The sequence below is a fragment of the Octodon degus genome, unplaced genomic scaffold, assembly GCF_000260255.1.
Source record: "Octodon degus isolate 3935 unplaced genomic scaffold, OctDeg1.0 scaffold00150, whole genome shotgun sequence".
NCBI classification, from domain to species: domain Eukaryota; kingdom Metazoa; phylum Chordata; class Mammalia; order Rodentia; family Octodontidae; genus Octodon; species Octodon degus.
Genome location: NW_004524726.1, coordinates 4,143,466 through 4,158,596, shown reverse-complemented (window position 1 = coordinate 4,158,596; position 15,131 = coordinate 4,143,466). Strand labels below are relative to the sequence as shown.

Here is a 15,131-nt window from a genome sequence, read left to right as displayed (position 1 = left end):
CTGAGCCATCTCCCAGGCCCTGCTTCTGAACATTATCATAGTTACTTGCTTATAATGAACTCATATCTTGATAACAATAAAAATATTTATTTTAATTATGTAAAAAAATCATATGAATGCCTTGGGAAACAGACATTTTGCTAAAAATCAACATAAGATGCTTTCTTAAAGGGGGAAAAATATATCATTGAACACATGTAACAAACTAACAGATTTTGTCCCTTAAATTCAGAAGGTCATCTTTAATACTGAATAATGTCCACATCCAATTTACATTCCTCTGTCAGAGTAATTCACCAATGCTGAATATAATTATAGCTTAATTTAAGCTTTTTTATCTATCCTTAGTAAGGTGAATAAATACTTAAACACTTCTAGTGGGAAGTACAAAGCAATTATGGCAAGTCCTATAGGGCAAAGGGAACACATACCCTCATCCTATTCACTGGCCTATTGACAAAAATCACACTGAATTATAGAGGCAGACTTAGAAACAGAAACTAAAGAATACTCTGGTGGTGAAACTTGCCCAACTTCAAAATATAATTGTTAATATATTTTTTTTTCTGGGAATTAACTTTTTGAAGAAATTATGTATTTCAAAATACCTACTTTCATTCCACCTGCAACATCAGATGAGATAGTAAAGTGACAAAATTAATAATCTAGTCTCATCAATTTTAACAATATAAAAGTATAAAATTATACAGAGAATATTCAAAGTAAAATGAAAACAAGATTAATAGCAATAGTGAAAAACAATGGATAAGAAATGAGTTTTTGATCTATAGATGAAAATAGAACACAATTTAACATCTGTTATCCTATTATAATCAAAATCTAACTTCACTAATAAATATTGTAGAAAAAGACTCAGTATTTTTACCAATACTACTATTAGCAAATAGTTTTCTTATATCAAATCAAATATCATTAGCTCATGAAAAAGTTCATTATTCATCTTATATACTCATTTAACAACCAATATATGGGGGGAAATTAGTTACATTTCAAGCCTTCTACAATCTGATCCCATCCAAAATACTTGCTACGCCCAATACTATTGAGATCAGTGTCAAATAGTAATTCCATAACCTGTCCTTAATTCTATAAACTTCAACACTACTTTTGTGCCTCGGCTCATTATTTGCAACTCCCAGAACTGTGTCTTATGCAAACAAATCCATTTCATTTTTCAAGGGCCAAGCCAAGTCTCCTTCTCTGAAATCTCATTAACTTGTGTTTCTCCATTGCTCACTGAGTTCCATTCATTTGACCTCAGATATCACTCCCATTAGTAGTACCCAGTTCTCTCCTTTTGTAGCAAAAGGTCCCATTCTATTTCATTATAAGCATGGTTAGTGTCTGTTCTTGTTCACTCTTTTTTATCTCGCTTCAGTCCAGCTTTTACCACCAAGAGAAACAAAAACTTCTTTACTCAAAAGTTATGAGGTCGGGGAGATAGCTCAGCAGCATAAGGACCAGTCTGGCAAGCACAAGGTCCTGAGTTTGATTCCCCCATACCAAAACAAAACAACAACAACAAAAAAAAAGTTATCAACAAATTTTCACATGACAACATTATCTTGAGTGACCACACGTAGCAGCATGCTATGTAATTTGCCACCTCATTTCTTCTGGAGCACTCCTTTCTTTGGTTCAGGAAACCAGCTTTCAGGATCCTCCACCTCCTCCAATGAGCTAATTCTCAATCTGTTCTGATGTTTCTTCCTCTGCTGAATTATGTATTTCTTGACTTTTTCCAGTCTGGAGTCCCTGACAGCTTGCTCTGAGCACCATCCTATATCTTTGCACCTCAAATCTATGCACCAGAAGACCACCCTGAGATCTCATCAGTTCTCAGGGATTTATGCACAAGTCTGTGCATAAATATCTCCACTGTGCATCTCTTTACTAAGCTCCAGACTCACACATCTGCTTCCTCGATGTTTCAAACTAGAAAGCTCTTAGACACAACAAATTTAATATATTTATAAGGGATAGTTTCATTTGTTTTCTTCAAAATGTCTCAAACCATTTACAATCACCATCTTCCTCCAATCTAGTTAACTCACTACTATCTAGCAATTTGCGCAAGTCAAAAAGCTACATTGGATTCTCTTTTCATCCACACCAAACCAACCAACCCGTCCAATGTTCTTAAGTTTCCACCACCAAACTACCAGCAATATATACCCACTTCCTATACTAACACAATACAACCCTTACCCATACCTCTCATTCTCACTGCGATTACTGCCAGAGTCTGCTAGTACATCTTGCTGTCCACACTCTCCAACTCACTGTCTGCACAAGTAGAAAGGATTTTTCAAAAAGTCAAATCAGAGTATTTTATCTGCAATTTGAAATTCTTCCATAGCCTTCTACTTATTTAAAATAAAAATCCAATCTCTGTGTCATGACCTTTAAGATCCCTCTTGGTGTATCCACTGCCCACCTCTGAAGAACTCTGGAATTCTATCAACCTCTCCCCACCTTCCTGCTACACTGTGTACTATGTCCCCATAATAGCATCTTTGTTGCTCAAAACATGCTGCTGATTTCATCCCACTACCCACCCTCTTTTCCTTGTCCTTTTTGCTTTTAAACTTCACAACTTCAAAAACATTTTCAGTGATCAGCCCACATCATATCTTTCTCTCTCTGTCTGCCTCTGTCTCTTTGCCATCCCCCTTCAACCCCATCACCTCTTGCTTTGTGTTTATCTGATATAGAGGGATATCTATCCTTTATAGAGGAAACTACACTCTAGTGACGTATTATCCCACCACATACTTAAGGATTTAATTAGGTAAGAGCTTGTAGTACCATTTATTCTGGAATGAATGTTAGACATTTCTTGTCAAATGGAATCTCAGCAATGGGGAAAAAACTTTGTACGGGTTCTACTTCTCCAGCAGAACAAAGTATAAAAATATTCCATTACTTGACCTCTTATCCTGCAAAATAAGCTAAATATTTCACTTTATTTCATGCTTTAACTTCCCTATTCTTATTGAAATCCAATTAATATTCTTCATCTTCCTTACCAAAAATTCATGGAATAAGAAAAACAGCCACAGACAAAGGCTCAAGCATGCAAGGACTCAAAACCAGTGTAAGAACACAAATTTCTAAATTCTAAAAATGCCACCCCATTGGGTAGCCCCCCAGCTACATGTGACCTCTTCAATTTCAGCTCTATTTCAGTGCTCATCAGCCATGTGTAGTAAGACTGTTCTCAACAGCATAGCACACCACACTTCTGTCACTGTATAAAAATACATAAATAATCCTACTTAAAAAGCAAAGGTATGAGCCTTATGTTGCATTGATTGACTTTATATATTAAGAGGATTTTTTTTTAAAGAAACTTAATTATTCAAACAGCAACCTCCATTTTATTTAATAGACTGGAATGGATTCTGTGTGTGTGTGTGTGTGTGTGTGTGTAGTTTTTAACAATATACTAGGAGATTTTTTGCAAGACTTGGACCTTTCAGATCAACTATGAATTGATGCAAATATCACTTATTCACCATCTATAGAGAACATGTTTGTCTATTAAAAGCAATCACTAAATTTTCAGTGTGCTCCATTTTTGTTAACCTTGCATTTAAAATCAAAGCATTTAACATACAGGTAAAATTGAAATTAGAAAGCAAATATTTATAATATATCTTACTATATATGAGTGTCAATATACAAAAGAGAAAGCCACCTACCAGAAAGAACATTCAGTCCTCTAAAGTTTCTCAAAAAATGACAGCAGGTTTGGAAGGACTGTAAAAGCACTGTAAAATAATGGCTTTTCCTTTAAAAACAGCAAGGTAGAATATATTTGAAGACATTAATACCTAGTTTCTCCCAGGATATTTTTCACTAATATTCTGTCCATGTGAAAATTTTTTTTTAAGGACAGCAAAGTAGTATAAAATTAGAGGACATTTCAGCAAGTATTTCTTTAATAAGCAATATTTTTATTACAAAAATAATGGAGGCTGAGTGATAATTAAGACATAAATAATACAAAGCACAACCAGAGATATATGGCAGTGTTTAAATGAAGAAATAAGAAGGAATATTAATAGCCTACGTTATACTTTCTCACTTACAGGAAAACAATCCTGAAAAACTGCTTTTAAGAGACAAAAGTAGGTACATTACTTTGAGGAAAACAAAGAACTCATTTTTTAAAAACACGGATGCTACTAACATTTTTAACCTACCAAAGACAATGCTTTCAGAATTTCTACAATGCAACACCATACTGACTCCTCATCTCAGTTCTGCCATCAGGACCACATCCACAGTGTCAATCATGCCCCATGTAAAGCCCACTCACTCCCTCAGCCTTGTCCTGCCTGCCAGTCGCCTCCCTACATCACCTTCTTCTTCTCTAGGATGCTCTTGAAATAAACACTTAATCATTCTTGGTATTTAAATTAATGGTATTCAGGGCCGGCCAGACAGCTTAGCAGACTAAAGCATGTGCTTCGTGCTTGGGCAGGGTCAAGGACTGGGCTTTGTTCCCTGGGGTGCCCTGAGACAGCAACTGAGACTGGGCGTGGTGGCCTGCACCTGTAATCCCAGTGCTTGGGAGGCTGAAAACTGGAGAATCACTATGAGTTCAATCTGGAGAATCACTACATAGTAAGACCCTATAGGTCCTGCACTAAATACATAAAAATAAAAAATAAAATAAATTATATGGTCTTCCATCTTCTAGAATTTTATATAGTGTTAGAGTCTCAGATACTTCATTGAGAATATAACAACTATGTAGTAAATACATCCATGTATTAGGAAGACATACAGGAGAACTAAGGATCTGAGGGAATATTGTCTAATAAAACTGTTAGGACAAAAAGAACCTAAGTATGTCATCCATTGTGTGTGTGTGTGTGTGTGTGTGTGTGTGTGTGTGTGTGTGTAGATAGATCATCGAGCTATGCATCTCTGGCTGCCATTGAACTCACAGTGATCTTCCTGCTTCAGCCTTTCAAATGCATGTACCACCACACTCAGCTTCTACTGACTTTCACTTACTTAAATTTAGTCATAAGTGTGTATTGCCTACTACATGGAACAAAAGAAAAAGAAAATTTGAAAGTCATTTACACAATATGCCTTCCTGGTATTATAAAAAAAAAAAACTGAAAAGAAAAAAGAATTACAAGAACATAAATCACATTTAAAAAAAAAAAAAACCTTTTGTTCGACCTGCTCACTTTAGAAACCATAACTACTAACTGAAAGACACAGACAAGAGTCAAAGCGGCATATAAGCCTCTTGTGCTTGAAGGAAACACAGAGAGCCCCAGAAAACCAACATTCCTTCCCGATGGCTATGCAGTACACCAGGAAAAAGTTACAGAACCCAGGGCTGCCATTAAGCAAAAACACACTGGCAAAAGCCAGGGAATAAAGATCATACCTGAAAATAAATCTGTCCCATAAAGTGGACCAAAAGAAAAATTTATTCTGAGAACTCACTGTCCAAGCTAGACATGTGCCATGAGATAAAAATGAGATAAAAAAAACAAATAAACCTCAAAATTATAATTTTTATTTAAAATGGTCTGAAGTCAACAGGACCCAATAGAAAAACATTTACTCAGTCTAGCAGCATGAATCCCCAAAGTAAATCTCAAGAAACGTTTTTCAAAAAATATGAAACTATGGTCTAAAATTGCCAAACACACAAAGAAATTTTATAAGTGAAATTTTAAAAAAGCAATCAAACCCAAGTGTAGGTCAAAGAAACCTTCATTTATTAAAATCATAGATATAGAATACTAAATGTCTAAAGAATATTTTTAAATGAATAGGATTAAAATATATGAAGAATGAAGGTCTAAGTAATTGTAAATATTTTAAAGTGGAGTCAAATTATAAAAAAAAAGAAATCAAATGTAAAATGTGATAATTACACAGCAGACTAGATGTGAAGAGAAAATTAAGAAATTAGAAGATTTTAAATGCACATCCAGAATTTACTAAAGAGAGACAAATAAATGAAAAAGATAAGTAACAGAATTTGAAATAGTAATATATGGATAAAGTCTAATCTGTACCCCATAAAAAGATAACAAAAAATAATTTTAAAGAGACAGTAACTGAAATTTCCACATTTATGAGAGATATCATATTCAAGAAAATCTACAGCAAGATAAGTAAGGAAAAAAATATATACATAGATGAACATTAGAACACAAAAGACAAAGAAAACATCTCAAAACAAACAGAGAGACAGGGCAGATCACTTGTAAAAGAATGAATTTTAGGTAGACAGTTCAGACTCCTAGTGATCCTCCTGTCTCAGTCTCCCCAGCACTGATATTACTGGCATGTGCCACCATGACTGGTTTCCAGGCCAGCATGGTACATCCGGGATTCCAGGATCAGCAGGGCATATAGTACCTTGGATCGAAGTTGGGTCCTTGTACTTGCCAGGCAGGCACTTAGACTGCTGAGCTATCTCCCTAGCCCTGTATGTAAATTTTTAATTTATAATTGGTTCTGTGAAGTGACTATAGGCTTTGCTTCTATAGTCCAAAGAACAAAATCAATAGTTAATACAGGTGGTCAGTTTCAAAAACTGTGGATATTGCTTACTGTAGCTAGGATGTCATACCTGCTATAATCACCTATTCTCCCTTGTGTAACAATATTGGAAAGTTCTGGGATAAAAACTACATCACAGTCCTACATCTAAAGAATGGGTACTAAGCCAAACAGAAACCAACATCCTAATCTCAAACAATTGGAAAAGTAGAATCTTGGGACAGACACAAACAAAAAAATCACCCTACATTTAGGGAAGATATCCCTAAATTACAGACCATTCCTGGAAAGGCCTTGATATCAGTGATATAGCTTCCTACTATCAAAACACACAAGGATCACCAATAAAAACAAAATAAAAATAGTAACTTGAAACACAAAATGTCAAAATGAAGGAGCAAAATACAATCTCAGACATCCAGCCCACCCACAACAAGTCAAAGCAACATTCACATAAAGGAAATTGGAAATAAAACAACTGAAATTTCTGAAATGATAGCAACTGAAGTAAAGAAATAACTCCATCAGGATATAGAAGAAAATAAATCACAAATAATCTCTCAGGTAAGAAAAAACAGATGATAACAATAATGAAAGAACTGCTCAGCACATCTAAAAAAAAATAGATAAAAAAGCAGAGGAGCATAGAAAAATAAAGTATACGCTGAACGAACAATATAGGATAGAATTAGAACACATGGAAAACACTGAAACAGATACCCAACACATTAAGAATTTCACTGAATGCTGGCAAAATCACTTGAGTAAACTGAAGATAGCTTTTCAAACCCTGAAGACATCATTGCAGCTAGCAACCACAAAAGGAAAGATCTCTTGAAAATAAGAAAGAACCAAGAAATATTTCAACAGCTGCAAGATAGTGCAGAAGCACCAGCCAGATAGCTCAGCAGACTAAAGCACCTGCTTAGGTAAATTCAGGGACCAGGTGCAATCCCCAGCCTGCTGTGCCAGCCCCACCCCCAGGGCACCCTGAGACAGCAATTGAAACTGGGCATGGTGGGGCACACCTGGAATCCCAGCACGTGGGAGGCTGAAAACAGGAGGATCACTATGAATCGGATCTGTGTAGTGAGACCATGTAGCACCCGTATTAAACTCATTAGGTTAAAAAAAAAAAAAAAAAAGATGAAAATAAATAAATAAATAAATAAAAAGATGGTGCAGACATGAACAACATAAACACTGATGGGAGTCAAGGAAAAGGGAGTCAACAGGAATCACACACACACACACACACACACACACACACACACTATTTGTAGAAGAAATACAAAATTTCTCAAGAAAGAGAAAAGAATCTGACATACAGAAAAGGGAAGCATATATAACTCCAATCAGGATTAACCAAAAAAAACCTACAGACACCCAGAATTAATTCAATCTGTTTAAAGCTATCTATGACAAACCAACAGCCAACATTTTGTACTAAATGGACAAAAACTAAAAGCTTTCACCTTAAAATCAGGAACAAGACAAGAATATCCACTGTCACCATTCCTATTGCAGAGTTTTGGAAACATTAGCCAGAACAATTAGATGAGAGAAATAAAAGAAATGAGGATAGGAAAGGAAAAAGTTAAATTATCAATATTCACAGGTGACATGATACTCTACAAAGAAGACCCCAAAACTTCCACCAAAAAACTTCTAGATTTAATAACAAAGTTCAGTAATGTAGCTGGATATAAAAATCAACACACAAAAATCAATAGCATTCCTGTACACAACAAATGCACTGAGAGAGAAATTAGGGGGAAAACGACTTTCACAATAGCATCCAAAAATAAAATGAAATACATGTGAATCATTCTAAAAAGGGAAGTAAACGTGAAAATTACAGTACTCTGAAAAAAGAGATCATAGAAGATTTCAGAAAATAGAAAAATATTCCCTGCTCATGTATAGGAAGAACCAACTTGTGAAAATGGCCATACTCCCGCAACTGTTACAAAGACTCAACACAATCCTGATCAAAATACCATTAGTAACTCCTCACAGATATAGAGAAAACATTCCTAAAATTCATTCCAGAACCAGAAAAGACCTGGAATAGCAAAAGCAATCCTGGGCAACAAAGGAAAAGCAGGAGACATCACAATCCCTAACTTCAAATTATACTACAAAGCTACTGTAATAATATCAGCATGATACTGGCAAAAAACAGACCTAAGGTTCAATAGAATAGACTAGAAGATGCAAGACGCAGTCTACTACAAATACACTCAGGACCTTATATTTGACAAAGGGGAGAAATATGTTCACTAGAAAAAAAATAGCCCAGACCAGCAAGACTGCTCAGAGGACTAAAGCGCCTGCTTAGGTAAGCTTAGGCAAGCTCAGGAACTGCGGTTAGATTCCTGGCACCACATACCATGTAGCCCTGCCCCCAATGGCAGGCTGAGCTGGCCAGAGAGTGGGTATAGTGATACACGCCTCTACTGCCAGTGGTAGGAGGCTGAAAGTGGAAGGATTGCAAGTCTGAGCTATGTAGTGAGACCATGAAACAACCAAATACATTTAAAAAGAGAGAGAGCTTCTTTAATAAATGGTGCTGGACAAACTGGATCTCCACATTGAGACTAAAACTAAAGCTATGTCTATCACCATGCACTAAAGTTAAAGTGGATCAAATATCTAAATACTAAAACAAAAACATGAAATCTACTGGAAGAGAAAGTAGGTAGAAATCTGAAGACATAGGGGTAGACAGCACAAGAACAAAAAAACAAACTGCTTATGAAATACTGCAAAGAATCAGCAGCTGAGATCTCATCTTATGGAACCAGTTATTTCACATCAAAAGATATCACCAACAGAGTAAGAAGAAAACCCACAAGCTGGGAAAAATCATTTAGCTGAATTTACCTCAGCGAATGGACTTCTATTGAGAACACAGGAAGAATTTTTTAAAAAGAAATAAATAAATCAGGCCTGCAAAATTCAAAGACCCAATCCAAACATGGGTATCTGAGATGAGTACACATTTCTCAGATAAAGAAATACAAATGGCAAATAACTATAGGGAAAAATTTTCAATATCATTGGTCATTCCAGAAATACAAATTAAAGCAACACTGAGATACCATCTCATATCAGAAAGAATGGCTATCATCAAAAAAAAAAACAACCAGCAACAAATGGTGGTAAGGCTGTGGAGAAAAAGGAACCCTTCTCCAGTGTTGGTTGGAGAGTAAACTGCTACAACTAGAGCAGAAATCAGTTTGGATATTCCACAAAAAACTATAACTAGAGGTCTCATTCAACCCAACTGTTCCCCTTTTGGATATTTTTCCAGAAGAATTTTAAACACCATATCAAGTGATATATGTGTACCCACGTTTATAGCAGCACAATTTGTAGTAGCTAGATCTTGGGGGGAAAAAACACAAATGCCCACCAAGTGAGGAATGGACATAAAAGATGCAGTACTTTTATACAATGGAGTTCTATCCAGCTATAAAGAAAGATAAACTCAAAAATTTTATACGTACATGAATACAACTAGAGACCAGATTCATGAGTGAAATAAATCAGACCCACACGTGTTAACATAGTATTGTCTCCTTACCATAAGAAACTGGAAGAATAAACAAAATCCAAAAGATATAATAGATATTGTAAAAGGGAAAAAAAAAACTGCTCCAAAACAAAGAATAACCAGGATGAGGAAAGCAGAAAAGAATGAGGAAATGCATACATAAATATTATATAATCTGTGTATATAAATATTTATATATAACCTATATTATATATATAATACACACACACACACATACACACACACACACAAACACACACACACACACACGATAACTAAGGTAATTGTACGCCTAATTTCTATTGGTTTATTGAAGAGAAAAGTTAATGCTTAATTTTTTTTATCAATTTTGCATACCTATATCTAATAATCTAAACAACTACTTTGAACTTAATAGTATCCAGTATAACAACCATTGTTAATTTTCTATCACCTCATTTTGAATTTCTGCATCAATTTTAATGTGTTTAATTTTTTATTCACTTTAAAAGAAAAAAAAAACAATAAAACTCAGGTTGAGAAAGTCTTTAATGTTCTACGAAAATACAAATCTTAATTAAAATCCTTCAGTACATACCTTAGAAGTGGTATCTTTCAAACTCTAAGGTAAATTAAAGGTATTTCCAAACACGTAAAATAAGAATATCAGGATCAACAAATTCAAAGATTTTTCTTTTTTGATGTCCAGGGTCTCACTATGCAGCTCTAACTCCTAGTGATCCTCCTGTTTTCAGCCTCCCTAGAGCTGGGAATTTAGGTGCCCGGACTTGGTCATGGGCTGGGGAAAGGAGAGGGGACATGTGTTGCCAGGGATCGATCCCCGGCCTCTGCTCTTGCCTATGAATGTGCTTAGTCCACTGAGCTATCTTACCAGCACTTCAAAGAATCTTAATAATAAACTTGAAACAAGAGCAGGTCAAACAGCTCAGAGGACTAAAGCACCTGCTTAGGCAGACCCAGGACTGGGGCTCCATCCCAGGCAGGCTTGCTGTGCTGGCTCCACCCCCAGGCACAGTGAGCCCTTGGTTAAGACTGGGCCTCCTAATGCTGCTCCTCTAATCCCAGCCCTTGGAGGCTGAAAACAGCATGATCACTGTGAGTATCATCCTGTAGACCATGTATTAAACACATTAAAAAAAAATTAAGACAAAAAAGGAAAAGAAAAAATTATATAAACGAAACAAGAATGAATGTGTGTAAACATATATAAATAGACATTTTTGGGGCCACAGATATAGCTATATTTTAAACTACATACAAGTGCCTGCCTTGTAAGTGCAAGATCATGAGTTCATTCTGATACCAAAAAAAAAAAAAAAAAACCAAAAAGTTTTTAGTGTAAATGAATAGCAATATGTAATCATACTGTAAAAAGGAAGAGATATGAGTAAAATATCACAAAACTAGCACAGAAACCAAGGAAAGATGACTGACATTAAACCATCTGTGGGTTATAGAGGAGGCAGGCATTATTGCTTCCTTTTGCCCCTTATAAGTACATGCGTGTGTATTCCTTTTCTGTTATAAAATTGACGAAAACATCATTAGTTTTCTAAAATGGTAGGTGAAGAAAAATGAAACAAGAAAAAAATCTGCATAAAAAGTCGAAGAAAAAATATAAAAAAAGAAAATGAAGAGAAGGAAGATGAGGGGCAGAAGAAATACGAAAAGCAAACGAGCATAGAAATTCAAAATGAAATATTACATATGAATTCTAGTATGTTTTTATAATCAATACAAAAAAAGTAAAATTACCAGATAAAGACGAAGATTACCATACAGATCAAAAGAGCCATCTATATACTGTTTACTATATTACTATATTTATTAATATGCCTAAAATATAAGGTATGAAAATAGGATAAACTACATTTGTCTTGTTTACTCAATCTCCACAGTATAATCTGGAAAATAATAAAGATGCTCACGAGTATTTTTTAAAGAATACATTTTACAGGTACAGATTAAGCTAGAATTAAAAGCTTCTCATATATGCGTATATCTACTCAATTCTTGAATTCAGTCAGTTTCTAACAGCCACAGTAAGACTGAAGAAAGTTAAAATCAAAGCCATATTTTTTCAATCAACAAATCTCTGCAGCATTTCTTATGTAATAAACAAGGTGCTCAGTAAACAAGTAAACATATACCTCATGTTACCATTAGCTTAGACTCTAAACAACAGACTGAAAGTAGCAAAATAGAAAAATAAATATAAAACCGAAATACACTAAAGATGTTCCACTTACTCTTCTTACTCTTAAACCTAATTCTCATGTCTAAAAAGTAGAGTGGGGGTTTTTTTGCTTTGTTTCGATTTTTTTTTTTTGGCAGAACCGAGGATTGAACTCAGGCCCTTGTACTTGCCAGGGAAGCGCTTATTCTACTGAGCTATCTCCCCAGCCCCAGGTATTTTGTTTTAAATAATCTTTTTCTTTTCTTTCTTTCTTTCTTTTTTTTTTTTTTTTTTTTTTTGTACTTTAGGGAAGGGTCTACAGGGTGTTCAGGGTCTCACTACTAGATCAGACTTGCAGTGATCCGCCCATTTATAGCCTCCCAAGAGCTGGGATTACAGGCACAAGCCATCATTCCCAGTCTCAACTGCCCTCTCAGTGTGCTGCAGGGGCGGGGCTGGCACAGCAGGCCAGGGGACTGAATCCCTGGCCCCTGTGCCCTGCTTGCAGGTGCTTTAATCCGCTGAACTATTTGGTCGGACCCTTGTTTTAAATAATCTTATGCTCAAGGACTGCTTTATATTATAACCTGGCTTCAGAAACTTGCAAAAAAAAAAGCTCTTAAAAAAGCAAAGAAATTGTCTTCCATATCATTAACCTCCAACTATAGTATGCCATACTAGCCTTTCACCTCATATCTATATACACATACAATTATTAAGTAAAAACATTCATTTCTCAGACACTTAAAAGGTTTAACTGATCTTGCTCAGAGGCTTAGAGCTCAGAAACTGACTACTTAGACATTTGACAACTTCTATATAAAGTTTTCGAGAATATTCTGGGTTTAGGTACTGACCTAATTCAGTTATCATACAGTGTCTATATACTGAAATCTCTCCTTTCAGACATACAAATTATCGCATAACAATATTCTTCAGGTACATCTGGGTTCTTATTTCGTTTTTAACAAGTCTGTCTCCGATTATCCAACAACCTGACATTTTTTTTTTTTTGGGGGGGGGGCGATACCAGGGATTGAACTCAGGATCCTGTGCTTACCAGGCAAGTGCTTATCTTACTGAGCTATCTCCCCAACCCCAATTTGACAATTTTGAATATACAAAGTTTATTAAAACTATACTCATTTTTAACATCCTCACACTCCTATTTCTTAAAGGCATCAAATATTAATCTCATTCGAAAAGCCTAAAACTCGATTTAGGGGCCAGTGAGATAGCTCAGCAATCTAAAGTGCCTGCTTAGGCAAGCTTAGGCAGGCTCAGGGACCACGGTTCAATTCCTGGCAACGAATGTCATGCCAGCCCTGCCCCAGGGTGGGCTGAGCCAGGCAAATAAATAAATAAATAAATAACTATTTACAGAAACAACTATGATAATGTTGCCAGATAAAAATAAAAGAAATTAAGTTAAATTTGGACTTTAGATAAGCTTATTTTAGTAAGCTTGAAATTTAAATTTTATTGGGAATCCTACATTTCTGTCTACTAAAAATAACACCACAAACCATTCCCATCAAAGGAAGTAATTTATAGTACTTCTTGCTATATCAAACAAGAATTGGCAAGTATAAGTACAACACCAAAATTCAGACAGTCTCCAGGCACAATGATAGTTTGTGATACTGATTATTCTTTTAAAAACCATCTTAAGTTTTTAGGAATTCTATGAAACAATTCTTTAACCCCATGAGCTATCTGTATGACCAATAACTAATACAAAATGTTCTACTGAGTCTATTTCTTCATGCACATAAATGCCATGTATTCAAATTTCAAAAATTGCTGAGGCACAGCAGCTACGCATTTGAAGACACTAAAGTTTTAAATGAAAATGACATATTAGTGACATCTGCTTAACTTGGTAACATGCCCTGATACTGTTCAGGTAGATAAATTACCTCACAGGATTACTGGTCAAAGACACTCGGAGTGACTCCAGGTATGTGGCAAGTCTCTCATCTGCAGACCCCATTTTCAATTCATGGATGAATTCCTGAGGTGAGATCTGTCGTCTACTTTTAAGACCTCCCTGTAAAATAAGTTTTTAAAAAAGTATGTCATAAATATTATCCATGCAATAACAAATTAATCCCACCTCTCCAACTAACAGCTGCGGACAGCTACCATGACTACTATTATTTCAAGGTGTGAAGGAATAGTATTTTACTTCTCCTACCCATAAATCTATAAATTCATAATAACTGGTATCCACAAAAAAATAATAACATAGTATCAAAAGGAGAGTAACCTAAAATAAATGTTTTTGCAAATACACGCTGTCCTGAAGAAATACTAGTGTATATCATAGGAAATGCCTTGAAGTGTAGCAGTACATTCTAGTCACATTCAAAGAAATATGAAAACTCAATACAGGAAATACCTTATTAAAATCAACATTCTAAGCAATACAGGAAAAGCTTTTAAGTCACTGATGCATACAATTACCATGGAAGGTCTTATTCTAGGCAATTTAGACCTAGGAATTATCAAACTCAAAATCTAGGAGGGGAGAAACAGCAGGATATGAATCAGATTGTGCTGAAAACTATTACTTTGATGCTGAACTTAGAGACCCAAAGAAGGAATACAATACCTACATAGGTCAGGGCAGCGTGGAGAAGCCTGAGTTACAGGGGAAACGTAAATAAGAAACTATGTAATATAAAAACTAGAAAGGAATTCAGACCAAAATAAAGCAAGTGCACACACAAAGAAAAATACTAAAACAAATACAATTCAAGATAAAGGACACCACATGGAGTGTCAGAGTACCACTGCACAGTTAGCCTCCCCAGGCGAATCTGAGAA

General features: G+C 35.4%; 1 protein-coding gene across 1 annotated transcript in view; it reads right to left on the bottom strand.

Moving 5' to 3' along the window:
- The window catches only part of Diaph3 (diaphanous related formin 3), a 523,261-nt gene that overhangs the window by 378,709 nt on the left and 129,421 nt on the right, over positions 1 to 15,131 (bottom strand). Inside the window, exon 5 of the mRNA XM_023702376.1 lies at positions 14,222 to 14,352. Coding sequence (XP_023558144.1) covers positions 14,222 to 14,352 — 131 coding nt within the window. The remainder of the gene's footprint in view (positions 1 to 14,221; positions 14,353 to 15,131) is intronic.